We start from the raw sequence: 21956 nt of genomic DNA on the forward strand, positions 1-21956 counted from the left end.
CTACTTTTGACCAGGGCCCTATAGGATGTAGTGCACTATTTTTGACTAGGGCCCTATAGGGGTTAGTGCACTACTTTGGACCAGGGCCCTATAGGATGTAGTGCACTACTTTTGACCAGGGCCCTATAGGGTGTAGTGCACTACCTTTGACCAGGGCCCTATAGGGTGTAGTGCACTACCTTTGACCAGGGCCCTATAGAATGTAGTGCACTACCTTTGACCAGGGCCCTATAGATGTTAGTGCACTACTTTGGACCAGGGCCCTATAGGATGTAGTGCACTACTTTGGACCAGGGCCCTATAGGATGTAGTGCACTACTTTGGACCAGGGCCCTATAGGATGTAGTGCACTACTTTGGACCTAGGACCTATAGGATGTAGTACACTACTTTTGACCAGGGCCCAATAGGGTGTAGTGCACTACTTTTGACCAGGGCCCATATGGTGCCATTTGGAACACAGCCATGGAGTGCTGTAATAGAGTGGGCCAAAATGAATGATTGGCAGAAAGGTGATTCTACTGTTCTGTCCTAACATGTGAGGAAAACCGGAGGTCCTCCTTTATAATTCACTGCCCTGAGAGGAGAGTTAAGGAGAGGGGTTGGAACTAATATTTAGCCAAAAGGCTGGCCTGGTACATTTACATTTGAGTCATTTAGCTTTTATCCAGAGCCACTTAAAAGGGCAGACAGGACTGCAAAAGTGGCGGCAGCTGGCAGGACACAGAAAGCAGGGCAGAGGAAGCAGGTTAAAAGGCTTGGCTGAGGAAGCTGAAGTTGGTTAGAGGAAGATGGCTTGGCTGAGGCAGGTTAGCGATAGATGTCTTGGCTGAGGCAGGTTAGATGTAGATGGCTTGGCTGAAGCAGGTTAGCGATAGATGTCTTGGCTGAGGCAGGTTAGCGATAGATGTCTTGGCTGAGGCAGGTTAGCGATAGATGTCTTGGCTGAGGCAGGTTAGCGATAGATGTCTTGGCTGAGGCAGGTTAGCGATAGATGTCTTGGCTGAGGCAGGTTAGCGATAGATGTCTTGGCTGAGGCAGGTTAGATGTAGATGGCTTGGCTGAAGCAGGTTAGCGATAGATGTCTTGGCTGAGGCAGGTTAGCGATAGATGTCTTGGCTGAGGCAGGTTAGCGATAGATGTCTTGGCTGAGGCAGGTTAGCGATAGATGTCTTGGCTGAGGCAGGTTAGCGATAGATGTCTTGGCTGAGGCAGGTTAGCGATAGATGTCTTGGCTGAGGCAGGTTAGCGATAGATGTCTTGGCTGAGGCAGGTTAGCGATAGATGTCTTGGCTGAGGCAGGTTAGCGATAGATGTCTTGGCTGAGGCAGGTTAGAGGTAGATGTCTTGGCTGAGGCAGGTCAGAGGTAGATGGCTGAGGCAGGTCAGAGGTAGATGTCTGAGGCAGGTTAGAGGTAGATGTCTTGGCTGAGGCAGGTTAGAGGTAGATGTCTTGGCTGAGGCAGATCAGAGGTAGATGTCTGAGGCAGGTCAGAGGTAGATGTCTGAGGCAGGTCAGAGGTAGATGGCTGAGGCAGGTCAGAGGTAGATGGCTGAGGCAGGTCAGAGGTAGATGTCTGAGGCAGGTCAGAGGTAGATGTCTGAGGCAGGTCAGAGGTAGATGTCTGAGGCAGGTTAGAGGTAGATGTCTTGGCTGAGGCAGATCAGAGGTAGATGGCTGAGGCAGGTCAGAGGTAGATGTCTGAGGCAGGTCAGAGGTAGATGTCTGAGGCAGGTCAGAGGTAGATGGCTGAGGCAGGTCAGAAGGCCGAGGTAAGATAGAGCAGCAGACAAGATCTTAAAAGGAAGGTGTGGCTGTTCTAATGGTTTTACTAACAGTCGCAAATTCCCTTTAAACCCAGTCTGCTGTGAGGTCAGAGGTTAGAGGTCATCAGAGGTCAGGATGCCGCGCCGCTCACCCATTGGACAGCTGGACAGTAAACACCCTCTCAGGTGTATTCTCACAGCCAGAGAGACACAAAGTGGATTTTTCAAACGGACATTTCAGAAAGGCACAAGCAGAAGTTAATGTAAAGTGACAGTGCTGTGATGTTCATATACGAAACCTACATGTGGTCAAAGAAAAATAGAAGAACATCCAAACAACAGTAAAACAACTAGAGTGGATAACAGAACTAAACATAGTCCTACATCCTGAAATAAAACGGCTCTGATGAGCATGGCTCAAGCAGCAGAAAAATAGACATTGATTTTGGCCTGGAGCTAGCTGAGGTAAAAGGCAGAGGTGCGTTAAAAGCAGAAAGTTAAAAGCAGCCGTAAATCCCTGCGGAGAGGCAGAGAAAGACAGAGGCAGACACAGAGAAAGAGACACAGGGAGACAGAGGGCAGAGGAGGATTATGGGTAATGGGAATATCCAGCAGCCTACTCACATTGACGATGGCCTCCTTGGTCTGGGCCATGTCTGATATGACTCCGTCTGTGATGATGAGCAGGACAAAGTACTGAGAGCCGTCCTGTACGGCCGCTGCGTACCTGGCAGAGAGAGAACAGAGATTGCATTTGTAGACTGTAAATTAACCGCAAGAAGCCCAAATACATTTCATATTGGAATAAAACGTAATAATTTCAAACCTTGCTTACATTTGTTTATGATCACGTCTTTCTATTATTCGTGGAAATACTTGTGAACAGATTTTCCAAATTAAAATCACTTGAAGCCGATTTCCCTGTGTTTTTAGTGTATCCGCTGTCTGTGACATAGACACTCAGAATGTATCAACTTATTCTAGTGTATCCGCTGTCTGTGACATAGACAATCAGAATGTATCAACTTATTCTAGTGTATCCTCTGTCTGTGACATAGACAATCAGAATGTATCAACTTATTCTAGTGTATCCTCTGTCTGTGACATAGACAATCAGAATGTATCAACTTATTCTAGTGTATCCTCTGTCTGTGACATAGACAATCAGAATGTATCAACTTATTCTAGTGTATCCTCTGTCTGTGACATAGACACTCAGAATGTATCAACTTATTCTAGTGTATCCTCTGTCTGTGACATAGACAATCAGAATGTATCAACTTATTCTAGTGTATCCGCTGTCTGTGACATAGACAATCAGAATGTATCAACTTATTCTAGTGTATCCGCTGTCTGTGACATAGACAATCAGAATGTATCAACTTATTCTAGTGTATCCGCTGTCTGTGACATAGACACTCAGAATGTATCAACTTATTCTAGTGTATCCTCTGTCTGTGACATAGACACTCAGAATGTATCAACTTATTCTAGTGTATCCTCTGTCTGTGACATAGACACTCAGAATGTATCAACTTATTCTGGGAATCCACCATAGTGAGCCTCTGAACTGTGTATAGTTTTACCTGCCCTGCGCTGTTTGACTGGAAAAAAAACAACACATTAAAAGGCGATCTCTTTTCAGATACTAACTTCCTGTCACCAGAGAGTCTCAATATAGACATGTTAAGTACAGCCTGCTGTGTACTGTAACTCTCCTGTCTGTGATGAGCCAGAGTCTCAGCAGTGTTCTGTATGTACGTGGCCTGGTTTCCTTCACCCATCCCTAGCTGTCCATAACATGAATAATTTACTCATGTGTTTAGCAATGCAAGTTGCTGTATTGTTTCTGTTATATATATTTTTCTTTGTTGTTGTTATTGATGGATTGCCAGGTAGGCTCTGACCAGGGGCTGTATGCATTAAGCCTCTCAGAATAGAATAGCTGATCTAGGATCAGCCCCCCCCATCCATGTCCACGTAATCTTATTCATTATGATCTGCTCCTCTGAGACGTTTCATACGGACCCTGATCTTATGATTATAACTAGAGAAGACAGCAGTGACAACATCCAAGTGCTCATTATGCCAAAACTAAGGACGTTATTGACATTTCAGCCGGACCTCTGGGGTTGTTGAGTCCTTTCTCCTGCTTTCTAATTTAGCCTGTCAAACGATTGGCTCTCTGGAGTCTGGAGCTGACACCTGAATTCAAAAGGGGTGTGTGCGTGATCATAAGACAGAGGCACGAGAGATTACTGCTGTTTGGGAAGTTAAATGGACATCAAGCCTACTCATCAAGCGAAACACACACACACACACACACACACACACACACACACACACACACACACACACACACACACACACACACACACACACACACACACACACACACACACACAACAACAACAACAACGTGTGACCACTTATTATTTTGTTCTGGGACTTGACCACAAGTTACATCCGTCACCGCGGCGACAGTAAAAAATAAAAAAATCCCTTTCATTAAATCACAACACATCCAAAAAACAACAGTTATTTACTGATAGTGTCTGTTAGTGGCTCTAATGGTCTGTCTGGATAAGTGTGGAGATGATTTCCTGAAGGTTTGTCTTTAAACTTATTTTCTAACCAAGGTTGAGATAAGGTTGATTAATGACCAGCCTTGCGTTGCTGTTGAAATGTAGCCTAGTCCCAGATCTGTTTGCGCTGTCTTGTCATTCCTTTTTTGGCTATAGGAGTTGACTGTACAGCACAAACAGATCAGGGATCAGGCTATATGAGTTGATAGGAGAGCTTCTGTACTGTCTGTCTCGAGGGCTCACGGTCACACTCACTTTGCCACATGGTTGACAACCGGAGAAAAGTTGGTGGGTCCGTAGAGCTGTACAGTCTTCAGACTCTGATGGTATGCTTCTAGAATTCCCTCCATTCTGTTGCAGTAGGGGTTCTCTATGTTGCCATTCTGTGATGGAGAAAATACAAAAAATGTAACCTGAATTAAACTGAACAAAAATATAAACGCAACATGTAAAGGGAACTGAAACAAAAGATCCCAGAAAAGTTCCACACGAACAAAAAGCATATTTCTCTCACATTTTGTGCACAAATTTGTTTACATCCCTGTTAGTGAGCATTTCTCATTTGCCAATATAATCCAACCACCTGACAGGCATATCAAGAAGTTGATTAAACAGCATGATCATTACTGTTACATCATTATCAACACTGACTTGCCTAGTTAAATAAAGGTTAAATAAATATATAAAAAATACACAGGTGCACCTTGTGTTGGTGACAAAGGCCACTCTAAAATATGCAGTTTTGTCACACAACACACACACACACACACACACACACACACACACACACACACACACACACACACACACACACACACACACACACACACACACACACACACACACACACAGTTTTGAGGGAGCGTGCAATTGGCATGTTGATTGCAGGAATGTTCACCAGAGCTGTTGCCAGATAAGATAATGTTAATTTCTCTACCATAAGGCGCCTCCAACATCGTTTAGAGAATTTGGCAGTACGTCCAACTGGCCACACAACCGCAGACCACATGTAACCACGCCAGCCCAGGACATCCACATCCGGCTTCTTCACCTGCTGGATCGTCTGAGACCAGCCACCCGGACAGCTGATGAAACTGTGGGTACGCACAACCAAATAATTTCTGTACAAACCATCACGAGATCCTGAGGCTCATTGTCGTGTCATTCACCTCATGTTTCAGCATGATAATGCACAGCCCCATGTCGCAAGGATCTCCACACAATTCCTGGAAGCTGAAAATGTCCCAGTTCTACATGGTCTGCATACTCACCAGACATGTCACCCATTGAGCATGTTTGGGATGCTCTGGATTGACGTGTAGGACAGCGTGTTCCAGTGTCCGCCAATATCCAGCAACTTCGCACAGCCATTGAAGAGGAGTGGGACAACATTCCACAGGCCACAATCAACAGCTGGATCAACTGTATGCAAAGGAGATGTGTTGGGCTGCATGAGGCAGATAGTGGTCACACCAGATACTGACTGGTTTTCTGATCCACAAACCTACCTTTTTTTCTACAGATGCACATTTGTATTCTCAGTCATGTGTGTATTCCCAGTCACGCTCGTCAGATGTGGCAGGGCTTGCAAACCATTACAGATTACAAAGGGAAGCACACCCGAGAGCTGCCCAGTGACATGAGCCTACTAGACAAGCTAAACTACTTCTATGCTCGCTTCGAGGCAAATAACACTGAAACATGCACGAGAGCACCAGCTGTTCCGGAAGACTGTGTGATCACACTATCCGCAGCCGATGTGAGTAAGACCTTTAAACAGGTCAACATTCACAAGGCCGCAGGGCCAGACGGATTACTAGGACATGTACTGCGAGCATGCGCTGACCTACTGGCAAGTGTCTTCACTGACATTTTCAACCTCTCCCTGTCCGAGTCTGTAATACCAACATGTTTTAAGCAGACCACCATAGTCCCTGTGCCCAAGAACACTAAGGTAACCTGCCTAAATGACTACCGACCCGTAGCACTCATGTCTGTAGCCATGAAGTGCTTTGAAAGGCTGGTCATGGCTCACATCAACACCATTATCCCAGAAACACTAGAGCCACTCCAATTTGCATACCGCCCTAACAGATCCACACTGCCCTTTCCCACTGCCCTTTCCCACTATGTGAGAATGCTAATCATTGACTACAGCTCAGCGTTCAACACCATAGCACCCTCAAAGCTCATCAATAAGCTAAGGATCCTGGGACTAAACACCTCCCTCTGTAACTGTATCCTGGACTTCCTGACGGGCCGCACCCAGGTGGTGAGGGTAGGTAACAACACATCCGCCACGCTGATCCTCAACACAGGGGCCCCTCAGGGGTGCGTACTGCCCTCCTGTACTCCCTGTTCACTCATGACTGCACGGCCAGGCACGACTCCAACACCATCATTAAGTTTGCCGATGACACAACAGTGGTAGGCCTGATCACCGACAACGACGAGACAGCCTATAGGGAGGAGGTCAGAGACCTGGCCATGTGGTGCCAGGACAACAACCTCTCAGGACAACAACCTCTCCCTCAACGTGATCAAGACAAAGGAGATGATTGTGGACTACAGGAAAAGGATGACCGAACAGGCCCCCATTCTCATCAACGGGGCTGTAGTGGAGCAGGTTGAGAGCTTCAAGTTCCTTGGTGTCCATATCAAAAACAAACGAACATGGTCCAAGCACACCAAGACAGTTGTGAAGAGGGCACAACAAAACCTATTCCCCCTGAGGAGACTGAAAAGATTTGGCATGGGTACTCAGATCCTCAAAAGGTTCTACAGCTGCACCATCGAAAGCATCCTGACGGGTTGCATCACTGCCTGGTATGGCAACTGCTTGGCCTCCGACCGCAGGCACTACAGAGGCTAGTGCGTACGGCCCAGTACAACACTTAGGCCAAGCTTCCTTCCATCCAGGACCTCTATACCGAGCGGTGTCAGAGGAAGGCCCTAAAAATTGTCAAAGACTCCAGCCACCCTAGTCATATCCTGTTCTCTCTGCTACCGCAAGGCAAGCGGAACCGGAGCGCCAAGTCTAGGTCCAAGAGGCTTCTAAACAGCTTCTAACCCTAAGCCATAAGACTCCTGAACATCTAATTCATATATTTGTAAATGTTTTAAACTGCATTGTTGGTTAAGGGCTTGTAAGTAAGCATTTCACTGTAAGGTCTACACCTGTTATATTCAGCATTTCACTGTAAGGTCTACACCTGTTATATTCAGCATTTCACTGTAAGGTCTACACCTGTTATACTCAGCATTTCACTGTAAGGTCTACACCTGTTATATTCAGCATTTCACTGTAAGGTCTACACCTGTTATATTCAGCATTTCACTGTAAGGTCTACACCTGTTATATTCAGCATTTCACTGTAAGGTCTACACCTGTTATATTCAGCATTTCACTGTAAGGTCTACACCTGTTGTATTCAGCATTTCACTGTAAGGTCTACACCTGTTGTATTCAGCATTTCACTGTAAGGTCTACACCTGTTGTATTCAGCATTTCACTGTAAGGTCTACACCTGTTGTATTCAGCATTTCACTGTAAGGTCTACACCTGTTATATTCAGCATTTCACTGTAAGGTCTACACCTGTTGTATTCAGCATTTCACTGTAAGGTCTACACCTGTTATATTCAGCATTTCACTGTAAGGTCTACACCTGTTATATTCAGCATTTCACTGTAAGGTCTACTACACCTGTTGTATTCAGCATTTCACTGTAAGGTCTACTGCACCTGTTATATTCAGCATTTCACTGTAAGGTCTACACCTGTTATATTCAGCATTTCACTGTAAGGTCTACTACACCTGTTGTATTCAGCATTTCACTGTAAGGTCTACACCTGTTATATTCAGCATTTCACTGTAAGGTCTACACCTGTTGTATTCAGCATTTCACTGTAAGGTCTACACCTGTTATATTCAGCATTTCACTGTAAGGTCTACACCTGTTATATTCAGCATTTCACTGTAAGGTCTACACCTGTTGTATTCAGCATTTCACTGTAAGGTCTACACCTGTTATATTCAGCATTTCACTGTAAGGTCTACACCTGTTATATTCAGCATTTCACTGTAAGGTCTACACCTGTTGTATTCAGCATTTCACTGTGAGGTCTACACCTGTTGTATTCAGCATTTCACTGTGAGGTCTACTACACCTGTTGTATTCAGCATTTCACTGTAAGGTCTACTACACCTGTTGTATTCAGCATTTCACTGTAAGGTCTACACCTGTTGTATTCAGCATTTCACTGTAAGGTCTACTACACCTGTTGTATTCAGCATTTCACTGTAAGGTCTACTACACCTGTTGTATTCAGCATTTCACTGTAAGGTCTACTACACCTGTTGTATTCAGCATTTCACTGTAAGGTCTACTACACCTGTTGTATTCAGCATTTCACTGTAAGGTCTACTACACCTGTTGTATTCAGCATTTCACTGTAAGGTCTACACCTGTTGTATTCAGCATTTCACTGTGAGGTCTACACCTGTTGTATTCAGTATTTCACTGTAAGGTCTACTACACCTGTTGTATTCAGCATTTCACTGTGAGGTCTACTACACCTGTTGTATTCCATATTTCACTGTAAGGTCTACTACACCTGTTGTATTCAGCATTTCACTGTAAGGTCTACTACACCTGTTGTATTCGTCGCATGTGACAAATAACATTTGATTTTAAATCCATAGATTAGGACCTAATGAATTTATTTCAATTGACTGATTTCCTTAAATGAAATGTAACTCAGTAAAATCTTAGAAATTGTTGCACTTATGCGTTTATATTTTTGTTCAGCGTAGTTAATCAGCTAAAGGCCAGTTGAGTCGTTCAATTCTGAGATTGAACCAGGAAAATAGTGAGGAAACTGACTAGTGTATCTGAGTATAAAAGCTTCATAGATACTAATGTTGATATGCCTCCAACCACCAAAACTAAAGCAAACATCATTCTACCATCACTGTACAGCAAATGAGAATAAAAAACCCTTGAAAGTGTGTGCCGGTTGGTTGGTTTCCGTCATATTGTCAGGTTTGTGAATAATCTGAATCAGAATGGAGGGTGACGCGATGGATATAGGCAGCGGGAAGTAGTTTGGGGGTGGGGGAGCTGTGATTTGTTGCTTCAATGGGGAAGGGGGGGGGGGGGGGTGGGGGGGGTTGCCTGCGCTCCAGACGTCTATATCGGTTCGCTATTACAGGACTATGAAAGGCTCAGTACTTTGGGGGAAAAAATATTTGGTTTATTTAAAAAAAGAAAAAAATGTATCCTTACTTTGCAGGGCTATGACGGTGGAGGCCCTGTCGATGGGCTGCTCATTCCTTTTATTGTACAACACCATCCCCATCCAGCCTTGCGGGAAGGAGAGTTGGACCAGTAACCGGAAGGTTGCTGGATCTAACACCCTAGCCGACAAGGTACAAATCTGTTGCTCTGGCAGTTAACCCACAACAACAACTGTTCCCCGGACGCCGATGACACGTTTCGGTTTGAATAGATTCAGTTGTGCAACTGACTAAGTATCCCATTTCCTTCCACATTAACTGGCTGAGAGAAGTCTAATTGATTGAAGAATCCGTCAGGCTTATAGAAGCCAAATTGCACAATAAAAGGTTTTAAATGAATCCCGTGTTTAATTTATGCATGCTCATATCTGTCAAAGGAAGACACATGTTCAATCCCTCACACGCACGCACGCACACACACAACTTAATGCACATAGAAACACCAATATACAAGATTACAGAAGATTCAACGCAAAATACACAAACACACACACACACACACACACACACACACACACACACACACACACACACACACACACACACACACACAAACTCTACTGGGAAAGGTAAACCATATGTATGTAAATGCTGTGAAAGAAATCAGTCAGAGCCAGCCATATTAATAAACACCAGAAGAAGTCAGTCAGAGCCAGCCATATTAATAAACACCAGAAGAAGTCAGTCAGAGCCAGCCATATTAATAAACACCAGAAGAAGTCAGTCAGAGCCAGCCACATTAATAAACACCAGAAGAAGTCAGTCAGAGCCAGCCATATTAATAAACACCAGAAGAAGTCAGTCAGAGCCAGCCATATTAATAAACACCAGAAGAAGTCAGTCAGAGCCAGCCATATTAATAAACACCAGAAGAAGTCAGTCAGAGCCAGCCATATTAATAAACACCAGAAGAAGTCAGTCAGAGCCAGCCATATTAATAAACACCAGAAGAAGTCAGTCAGAGCCAGCCATATTAATAAACACCAGAAGAAGTCAGTCAGAGCCAGCCATATTAATAAACACCAGAAGAAGTCAGTCAGAGCCAGCCACATTAATAAACACCAGAAGAAGTCAGTCAGAGCCAGCCACATTAATAAACACCAGAAGAAGTCAGTCAGAGCCAGCCACATTAATAAACATGCTGAATGTTTGAAGTGTGCTTCTTTGAGTCATTACTAACAGCATTAACACCCTCAGTGATATACTGTAAAGTAGCTAGCTATAGCTACATCTGTGTTGTGTGTGTGTGTGCGTCTGCAGTCATAGGACGATGATGGATAGTTACCAAGGGGAACTCGTGGGACACATGTCCATCGGGGGGCAGCTTTGCTCCGAAGCCCAGAGCAGGGAACATCTTGTCACTGTCATAGTCCTGAATGATCTCCCCTACAGCCTTCAGAGCCATTGCATACGCATTCATCTGGTACGGGTTCATGTAGTGGAGGGAGGTGGACTGGGACGGGTTACCTGGAGAGCAACCCAGGTGGGTTAGAATGCAGGGTTCATGGTTCAGAGTTCAGAGTTCAGAGTAGAGACAGCAAGCAGCCTGCTGGACTTGAGAGCCTCACAGTAAGAGATAGTCAGCTTATAGAGCTGTAGAATACAATACAAAGAATGTATCAAAATAGTACCAGCCCTCACCATTGGATGCTGTGAAATCAATGGCCACCGTGAAGTGAATCTGAGTTCTGGAAGAGAAGGACAGAGAAAAATATTGATTTTATATATTGTAACAGAGAACTCCTGGTGTTTAATTTATAGTTGGGTTGAGTGTTACCCACCTGACTAGCTAAACTCTCTCTCTCTCTCAATTCAATTCAATTCATTTCAAAGGGCTTTATTGTCATGGGAAACATATGTTTACATTTCCAAAGCAAGTGAAATAGATAAACAAAAGTGAAATAAACAATACAAAATGAACAGTAAACATCACACTCACAAAATAATAAAGACATTTCAAATGTCATATTATTTATATATACAGTGTTGTAACGATGTGCAAATGGTTAAGGTACAAAAGGGGAAATAAATGAACATAAAAATGGGTTGTATTTACAGTGGTGTTTGTTCTTCACTGGTTACCCTTTTCTTGTGGCAACAGGTCACAAATCTTGCACAATAATATTTCACCCAATAAATATGGGAGTTTATCAAAATTGGATTTGTTTTCAAACTCTTTGTGGGTCTGTGTAATCTGTGGGAAATGTGTCTCTAATATGGTCATTTGGCAGGAGGTTAGGAAGAGCAGCTCAGTTTCCATCCATTCCATAAAATGTTATGGGCAGTTTGTACACAGCCTGTCTTCTCTTGTGAGCCAGGTCTGCCTATGGCAACCTTTCTCAATAGCAAGGATATACCTTTCTCAATAGCAAGGATATACCTTTCTCAATAGCAAGGATATGCTCACTGAGTCTGTACATAGTCAAAGCGTTCCTTCATTTTGGGCCAGTCACAGTGGTCAGGTATTCTGTCACTCTGTACTCTCTGTTTAGGGCCAAATAGCATTCTAGTTTGCTCAGTTTTTTGGTTAATTCTTTCCAATGTATCAAGTAATTTTATTTTTGTTTACTCATGATTTGGTTGGGTCTAATTGTGTTGCTGTCCTGGGCCTCTGTCTGTTGGTGTTTGTGAACAGAGCCCCAGTGGTGTTTTACGTTGTACACAGAGGATATTTTTTGCAGAATTCTACATGCAGAGTCTCAATTTGGTGTTTGTCCCATTTTGTGAATTATTGATCTCTCCCTCTCTAACTCTCTCTCTCCTACAAAGTTACCGTTACATCCTAGTGGCTCGGATTGAAGATATAATCCTCCCCATCTGTCCGGGAGACCACCTCAATTACCCAGAAGCCATTACTCTGCTCTCTGCTTCAGCTCTCACCTGGGAGAGAAGCACCAACCGAACCGACCAAGCCGGCTTTCCTGTTCAACCGAGTCGGCGCCTCAAAAAAAAAACATATTTCTTTTATATATGTTTTATTTTTTAGTCTTCTCCCAGCAGCATAAGATAAATGAATTCACAGCAGCAGCCAGTCTGGTTTCCAAGCCCAGTTAGGCAGCAAGCCAGTCCAACTACATGCATGGCCACACATCTGGATGGCTAGCTTCGCTTGGCTGGACTGTACCCCTACCACTTTTAAGACTTATAAGATGTGTTTGACTGACAGGACAGCAATTACTACAAACATTAACATACACTGAGTATACCAAACATTAGGAACACTTTTCTAATATTGAGTTAAACCCCTCTCCCCTTTTCCCCCAGGAATAGCCTCAATTTGTCGGGGCATGGACTCTACAAGGCGTCGAAAGCGTTCCACAGGGATGCTGGCCCATGTTGACTCCAATGCTTCCCAAAGTTGTGTCAAGTTGGCTGGATGTCGTTTGGGTGGTGGACCATTCTTGATACACACAGGAAACTGTTGAGCGTGAATAACCCAGCAGCATTGGAGTTCTTGACACAAACCGGTGCGCCTGGCACCTACTACCATACCCCGTTCAAAGGCACTTAAATCTTTTGTCTTGCCTATTCACCCTCTGAATGGCACACATACACAATCCATGTCTCAATAGTCTCAAGGCTTAAAAATCATTCTTTAACCCCTCTGCCCCTCTTCATCTACACTGATTGAAGTGGATTTAACAAGTGACATCAACAAATGATTAAAGCTTTCACCTGGATTCACCTGGTCAGTCTGTCATGGAAAGAGCGGGTGTTCTTACAATGTTTTGTACAGTCAGTGTATGTGTGTACGTACAGTTGAAGTCAGAAGTTTACATACACCATAGCCAAATACATTTAAACTCAGTTATTCACAATTCCTGACATTTAATCGTAGTAAAAATTCCCTGTCTTAGGTCAGTTAGGATCACCAATTTATTTTAAGAATGTGAAATGTCAGAATAATAGTAGAGAGAATGATTTATTTCAGCTTTTATTGCTTTCATCACGTTCCCAGTGGGTCAGAAGTTTACATACACTCAATTAGTATTGGGCAGCATTGTCTTTAAATTGTTTAATTTGGGTCAAATATTTTGGTTAGCATTCCACAAGCTTCCCACATTAAGTTGGGTGAATTTTGGCCCATTCCTCCTGACAGAGCTGGTGTAACCGAGTCAGGTTTGTAGGCCTCCTTGCTCGCACCCGCTTTTTCAGTTCTGCCCACACATTTTCTATAGGATTGAGGTCAGGGCTTTGTGATGGCCACTCCAATACCTTGACTTTGTTGTCCTTAAGCCATTTTGCCACAACTTTGGAAGTATGCTTGGGGTCAGTGTCCATTTGGAAGACCCATTTGCGACCAAGCTTTAACTTCCTGACTGATGTCTTGAGATACTGCTTCAATATGCTTCAATCCACATAATTTTCCTTCCCTCATGATGCCATCTATTTTGTTAAGTGCACCAGCCCCCCCTGCAGCAAAGTACCGCCACAACATGATGCTGCCACCCCCGTGCTTCACGGTTGGGATGGTGTTCTTCGGCTTGCAAGCCTTCCACTTTTTCCTCCAAACATAACGATGGTTATTATGGCCAAACAGTTCTATTTTCTTTCATCAAACCAGAGGACATTTCTCCAAAAAGTATGATCTTTGTTCCCATGTGCAGTTGCAAACCGTAGTCTGGCTTTTTTATGGCGGTTTTGGAGCAGTGGCTTCTTTCTTGCTGAGCGGCCTTTCAGGTTATGTCGATATAGGACTCGTTTTACTGTGGATATAGATACTTTTGTACCTTTTCCTCCAGCATCTTCACAAGGTCCTTTACTGTTGTTCTGGGATTGATTTCCACTTTTCGCACCAAAGTACGTTCATCTCTAGGAGACAGAACGTGTCTCCTTCCTGAGCGATATGACGGGTGCGTGGTCCCATGGTGTTTATACTTGCGTACTATTGTTTGTACAGATGAACGTGGTTCCTTCAGACGTTCGAAAATTGCTCCCAAGGATGAACCAGACTTGTGGAGGTCTACAGTTTGTTTTCTGAGGTCTTGGCTGATTTCTTTTGATTTTCCCATGATGTCAAGCAGAGGCACTGAGTTTGAAGGTAGGCATTAAAATACATCTACAGGTACACCTCCAATTGACTCAAATTATGTCAATTAGCCTATCAGAAGCTTCTAAAGCCATGACATAATTTTCTGGCATTTTTCAAGCTGTTTAAAGGCTCAGTCAACTTAGTGTATGTAAACTTCTGACCCACTGGAATTGTGATACAGTGAATTATAAGTGAAATAATCTGTCTGTAAACAATTGTTGGAAAAATGACTTGTGTCATGCAGAAAGTAGATGTCCTAACCGACTTGCCAAAACTATAGTTTATTAACAAGAAATGTGTGGAGTGGTTGAAAAACTAGTTTTAATGACTCCAACCTAAGTGAATGTAAACTTCCGACTTCAACTGTATACTTAAACCATACGATAGACTGGAACTACACAAAATATACGGTGTTAAAAGTTAAATTACTCAAGTAGACAGAAATACTGTATATTATTCTCAGTAGGATTCATGGTGAATAACTGTTAGCTCCTAGAGTATGCAGCTCTCATTTTCTTTTTTTTATACTATGGTCAGATCAGACTGGACATTATCCTTATACTGGGCAAAAATCCTTATATCCCCTCCAGACACACAAGTTGCAAGTCAATGAATAACTATATAAAGACTTGGAGAGCTGAGAGACAAGACAGCGTAAAGACAGTCATTTCCCTGATGGGGTTGTTAGGCACAATAACAAGCAGAGAGAGAGAGAGAGTTGACGAACACGACCCTATGGTAAACAAAGTAGTGTTAATTAATGGGAGGAGGAGTTACTACTAACATGTTCTGACAAAACCCCTCATCAACAGCTCTCCAAGCTGTCAGGGTCTGTTTTCTTGTTCAGCCTCATCTGATTCCCACTTCTGTTGTATTGTATATTAAACATCATCCATTTTAAATGGATTCCTGTGTTAGTCATCTATATTGTACTTTCATGGTTGATCATTAGGCTGTCAGTGTATATGCAAACAGCATCACTAACATCAAGGAAAACTGCGAGATAAGGAGTCCTTTCCCAAAAGGTTTCTTATAAATCAATAATGAGCCAAGGGAGGTGAAAGTAGTCATGATTTGAGATGAAACTAAGGATCCATAATGAGAGACAGGGGATTAGTGCTAACTAACGTAGTATCGAAACTACACAATAAATAACCTCATCACTGCTGTTCTACGCAGTGTTTCATTTAAATATATAACGCTGCCAACTGTATGTCATCACCATCACAATAATTACCGTCATCATCAACACCATAATCTATATCATCATCATCATCATCATCATCAGTAACACCATCATCACCATCATCATCAATATCATCAATATCACCATCATCATAATCACCATCATCATCAATATCACCATCATCATCATCACCATCATCATCAATATCACCATCATCACCATCATCATCATCATCAATACCCCCATCATCATCATCAGTAACACCATCATCACCATCATCATCAATATCATCATCAATATCCCATCATCATCATCAGTAACACCACCATCATCACCATCATCATCAATATCACCATCATCATCAATATCACCATCATCATCAATATCACCATCATCATCATCATCATCATCATCATCATCAATATCACCATCATCAATATCACCATCATCATCAATATCACCATCATCAATATCACCATCATCATCATCAATATCACCATCATCAATATCCCCATCATCATCAATATCCCCATCATCATCAATATCACCATCATCATCATCAGTAACACCATCATCATCAATATCATCATCATCAACACCATCATCATCATCATCATCACACTCATCATCACCAACACCATCACCATCATCAGTAGTAGTATTTATTCTGGTTAATAATCATGAATTCCTTTCGCATACAGTATGTCTATCAGCAATCTGCAAACAGCATCACACGTGCTTAATAATAAAACACTAAGCCATATTTCAATCATGAGAAATGCAAAGGATGACAGCCAAGGAACTTGAAAAGAAGGAAGGGAAGTGAATATGGAGGAAAAACAACTTCTCCTTCATGTCCTCATCCATTCCCTAAGAGGTTAGACTTTAAAGACATAGCTGTAGCTAGCTGTTAGCATTGCGCTTTTTCTATGGTGATCAACAATATAGCCTGGTTACATCAGATTGAATCCTGTGATTACCATGGTGAGCAGAAAGCGTGAAGCATTCAGTCTGGTTTAAGTATTTACCTCCATTCAGAAATCCACAGCCTCATGTTTTAATGTCCCTAGTTCCTAGTCATATCATACTGCAGGAAGCATCTCTTCCTAGTCCCTAGTCATATCATACTGCAGGAAGCATCTCTTCCTAGTCCCTAGTCATATCATACTGCAGATAGCATCTCTTCCTAGTCCCTAGTCATATCATACTGCAGGAAGCATCTCTTCCTAGTCCCTAGTCATATCATACTGCAGGAAGCATCTCTTCCTAGTCCCTAGTCATATCATACTGCAGGAAGCATCTCTTCCTAGTCCCTAGTCATATCATACTGCAGGAAGCATCTCTTCCTAGTTCCTAGTCATATCATACTGCAAGAAGCCTCTCTTCATAGTCCCTAGTCATATCATACTGCAGGAAGCATCTCTTCCTAGTCCCTAGTCATATCATACTGCAGGAAGCATCTCTTCCTAGTCCCTAGTCATATCATACTGCAGGAAGCATCTCTTCCTAGTCCCTAGTCATATCATACTGCAGGAAGCATCTCTTCCTAGTCCCTAGTCATATCATACTGCAGGAAGCCTCTCTTCATAGTCCCTAGTCATATCATACTGCAGATAGCATCTCTTTCTAGTCCCTGGTCCTATCCTACTGCAGGAAGCATCTGACCATAGCTTGTTAGTCTGGATTGAGTTAGTTAGAGCTCTGGTTTCCCAACTAACAGACAGACAGGGGGAACTGTGGCAATGCTTTCCAATGATAATGCTTTCCAATGATAATGCCTTCCCATGATAATCCTTTCCCATGATAATCCTTTCCCATGGAACTCACAGTTTACTGTATTCCCATTGGTTAGCTCAGAAGTGGATAACGTTCATAGAAAATAATTGTGGAATTACATGGGTTGAATTCACTAGGGCCTCCCAGCCCATCAATACAGTTTATCCTCTAGCCAAGCTGGACTTGTCATTTCATACACAACTCCTTCCTCTGATTGGTTATATTCTCTGACTGTCGATGGTTGTATTTTTCATTCCTCACCCATTTCATTTTGGCAATTTATTGTTTTCATCTTCAAATATAAGTGTCTCGCTTCCTAAAAATGGTTTCCTATCAGTGTGAGATTATAGAAATTCAGATTGATGCTTTCAACTGTATGCCAACATAGTTTACTGTTATACCAATTCCCTGGACGCTAACAACCACAGCAATGTCATACACTTTAATAGAACTGAAATGCTGGTGCTATTTGTGTCAGTTTGTAGGCTACAAACAGAGCCTTCGGAAAGTATTCAGACCCCATGACTATTTCCACATTTTGTTACGTTACAACCTTATTCTAAAATTGATTGAATAGTTTGTTTCCCACACCCACATCAACCCCTATACACAATACCCCATAATGATAGTTTTAACAACTGAAATATCACATTTACACTAGTATTCAGACCCTTTACTCAGTACTTTGTTGAAGCAGCTTTGGCAGCAATTACAGCCTCGAGTCATCTTGGAAATTACGCTACAAGCTTGGCACCACCTGTATTTGGGGGAGCATCTCCCATTCTTCTCTGCAGATCCTCTCAAGCTCTGTCAGGTTGGATGGGGAGTGTCGCTGCACAGCTATTTTCAGGTCTATCCAGAGATGTTCAATAGGGTTCAAGTCCGGGCTCTGGTTGAGCCACTAAAGGAAATTGAGACTTGTCCCGAAGTCACTCCTGGTTTGTCTTGGATGTGTGCTTAGGGTCATTGTCCTGTTGGAAGGTGAACCTTCGCCCCAGTCTGAGTTCCTGAGCGCTCTGGAGCAGGTTTTCATCAAGGATCTCTCTAGACTTTGCTCCGTTCATCTTTCCCTTGATCCTGATTAGTCTACCAGTTCCTGCTGCTGAAAAACATCCCCACAGCACGATGGTGCCACCACCATGATAGGGATGGTGCCAGGTTTCCTCCAGACGTGACGCTTGGAATTAAGGCCAAAGAGTTCAATCTTGGTTTCATCAGATCAGAAAATCTTGTTTCTCATTGTCTGAGTCTTCAGGTGCCTTTTGGCAAATTCCAAGCAGGCTGTCATGTGCCTTTTACTGAGGAGTGGCTTCCGTCTGGCCACTCTACCATAAAGTCCTGATTGGTGGAGTGCTGCAGAGATGGTTGTCTTTCTGGAAGGTTCTCCCATCTCCACAGAGGAACTCTGGAGCTCTGTCAGAGTGACCATGGGGTTATTGGTCCCCTCCCTGACCAAGCCCCTTCTTCCCGATTGCTCAGTTTGGCCGGGCGGCCAGCTCTAGGAAGAGTATTGGTGGTTCCAAACTTCTAACATTTAAGAATGATGGAGGCCACTGTGTTCTTGGGGACCTTCAATGCTGCAGAAATGTTTTGGTACACTTCCCTAGATCTGTATCCTCGATCCAATCCTGTCTCGGAGCTCTACGGACAATTGCTTCGACCTCAATGCTTGGTTGATGCTCTGACATGCATCCTGTTTCCATTGATCATCCTTCAGATGTTTCTACAACTTGATTGGAGTCCACCTGTGGTAAATTCAATTGATTTGGCATAATTTTTGACTCAAACCTAGCTCATTCAACATAGTTTGACTTCCACTCCCTTCCACTGACATTTTAAAACCAGAACAAAATTAAAAATATTACCCATTGAAAAAGTGCAATATCAAATTTCTCTCGCTTTATACAGGCTATATTTGGCTCAATCTATTAAACATGAACAAGGGACTTAAATACAGTAGAAGAAGTCTTAAAGGATCTATTCCTACAGGCCGTCTCATTCAAGATTTAATTTAAAAAGAAACATTCAATAAAAGAGTAATGAAAATATGATACATCTTTTTTTCCCTTCATGACCTATTATATTCCACATATCACTTCAACATTAATGAAAACCCTGTTCAACTCTGAGATCTATCACAATGGCTCTGTGGCCCCGGAAAAGAGAAATCACCTCTTATCCCCTAAGAGCCCATTAATCATACCACATTGACCAAAGTCAATGTGCTTTCGCTTGCCTATTAGTACGTGAGTGGTTGTGCGAGGATAAACACACAGGAGAGAAAGGAATCCAAAGAAAGCATGGTGGGATCAATATCTCGTAGTGTGGCATGGCGGGGAGTCCTTTCCTGGGGACACTCACTCATTCAAGTAATGAGAGGACACTGAACACAGGATACTGAACACAGGACACTGAGTGATAGCAGAGGCTTAGAAGACGGTGGTCAGCAGAGGTGGCCTGAATCACAAATCGACCCCCTACGCCCATAGCCCCTAGGCACCTGTGTACATCTAGATTCCATGGCCATGTCAATTCCTAGTTTCCATGAAACTGCTGGGTTAGGAGTCTGAAGTGGTATGTCATGTCATGGCATAGTGCGGGGGGTGATTCCATACATATGAGATTGTACAGGCGTAACCAATGGGACACCTGCCTAATCCTCTCAGCTCTTCACAAGTCTCTAGAGGGTAGGGTGTAAGGGTTGAGTTGGGATTCAGTGGTGCAAAATAACCCGCCTTCCTGTCTGTGTGGGTGGACGGGTGGGTGAGTGGGACAGAGAGAGGCCATGAGAGGCATTGACAGATCTAGGACACGGTCGAACAGACACAGCAAACTGACACTGAAGCACAGGGACAACTACAGGGCTGAAATGACGATAGCTACAGGGCTGAAACCAGGTCAGCTACAGGGCTGAAACCAGGACAGTTACAGGGCTGAAACCAGGACAGCTACAGGGCTGAAACCAGGACAGTTACAGGGCTGAAACCAGGACAGTTACAGGGCTGAAACCAGGTCAGCTACAGGGCTGAAACCAGGACAGTTACAGGGCTGAAACCAGGACAGCTACAGGGCTGAAACCAGGACAGTTACAGGGCTGAAAACATGGACAGCTACAGGGCTGAAACCAGGACAGATACAGGGCTGAAACCAGGACAGTTACAGGGCTGAAACCAGGACAGCTACAGGGCTGAAACCAGGACAGCTACAGGGCTGAAACCAGGACAGCTACAGGGCTGAAAACATGGACAGCTACAGGGCTGAAAACATGGACAGCTACAGGGCTGAAACCAGGACAGCTACAGGGCTGAAACCAGGACAGCTACAGGGCTGAAAACATGGACAGCTACAGGGTTAAAACATGGACAGTTACATGGCTGAAACCAGGACAGTTACAGGGCTGAAACCAGGACAGTTACGGTGCTGAAACCAGGACAGATACAGGGCTGAAACCAGGACAGATACAGGGCTGAAACCAGACCAATTACAGGGCTGAAACCAGGACAGTTACAGGGCTGAAACCAGGACAGATACAGGGCTGAAACCAGGACAGATACAGGGCTGAAACCAGGACAGATACAGGGCTAAAACCAACTACAGGGAACCAGTACAGGGCTAAAACCAGACCAACTACAGGGATGAAACCAGGACAGATACAGGGCTGAAACCAGGACAGATACAGGGCTGAAACCAGGACAGATACAGGGCTGAAACCAGGACAGATACAGGGCTAAAACCAGACCAACTACAGGGATGAAACCAGGACAGATACAGGGCTAAAACCAGACCAACTACAGGGATGAAACCAGGACAGCTACAGGGCTGAAAACATGGACAGCTACAGGGCTGAAACCAGGACAGTTAAAGGGCTACAACATGGACAGTTACAGGGCTGAACAAGGACAGCTAGAGGATGAAACCAGGACAGTTACAGGGCTGAAACCAGGACAGTTACAGGGCTGAAACCAGGACAGCTACAGGGATGAAACCAGGGCAGCTACAGGGCTGAAACCAGGACAGTTACAGGGCTAAAACCAGACCAACTACAAGGATGAAACCAGGACAGTTACAGGGCTGAAACCAGACCAACTACAAGGATGAAACCAGGACAGTTACAGGGCTGAAACCGGGACAGCTACAGGGCTAAAACCAGACCAACTACAGGGATGAAACCAGGACAGCTACAGGGCTGAAACCAGGACAGATACAGGGCTGAAACCAGGACAGATACAGGGATGAAACCAGGACAGCTACAGGGCTGAAAACAGGACAGTTACAGGGCTAAAACACAGACAGTTACATGGCTGAAACCAGGA

At 43.7% G+C, this 21956-nt stretch overlaps 1 protein-coding gene across 1 annotated transcript in view; it reads right to left on the reverse strand.

Annotated features, from left to right (window-relative positions):
* Window positions 1-21956, reverse strand: part of LOC120059549 (laminin subunit alpha-5-like) — a 316678-nt gene that overhangs the window by 111563 nt on the left and 183159 nt on the right. Inside the window, 4 exon segments of the mRNA XM_039008682.1 lie at window positions 2391-2493; window positions 4607-4734; window positions 10935-11116; window positions 11291-11337. Of these exon segments, the coding sequence (XP_038864610.1) occupies window positions 2391-2493; window positions 4607-4734; window positions 10935-11116; window positions 11291-11337 (460 nt within the window).

Source organism: Salvelinus namaycush, chromosome 14 (genome assembly GCF_016432855.1).
Source record: "Salvelinus namaycush isolate Seneca chromosome 14, SaNama_1.0, whole genome shotgun sequence".
Classification (NCBI taxonomy): Eukaryota; Metazoa; Chordata; class Actinopteri; order Salmoniformes; family Salmonidae; genus Salvelinus; species Salvelinus namaycush.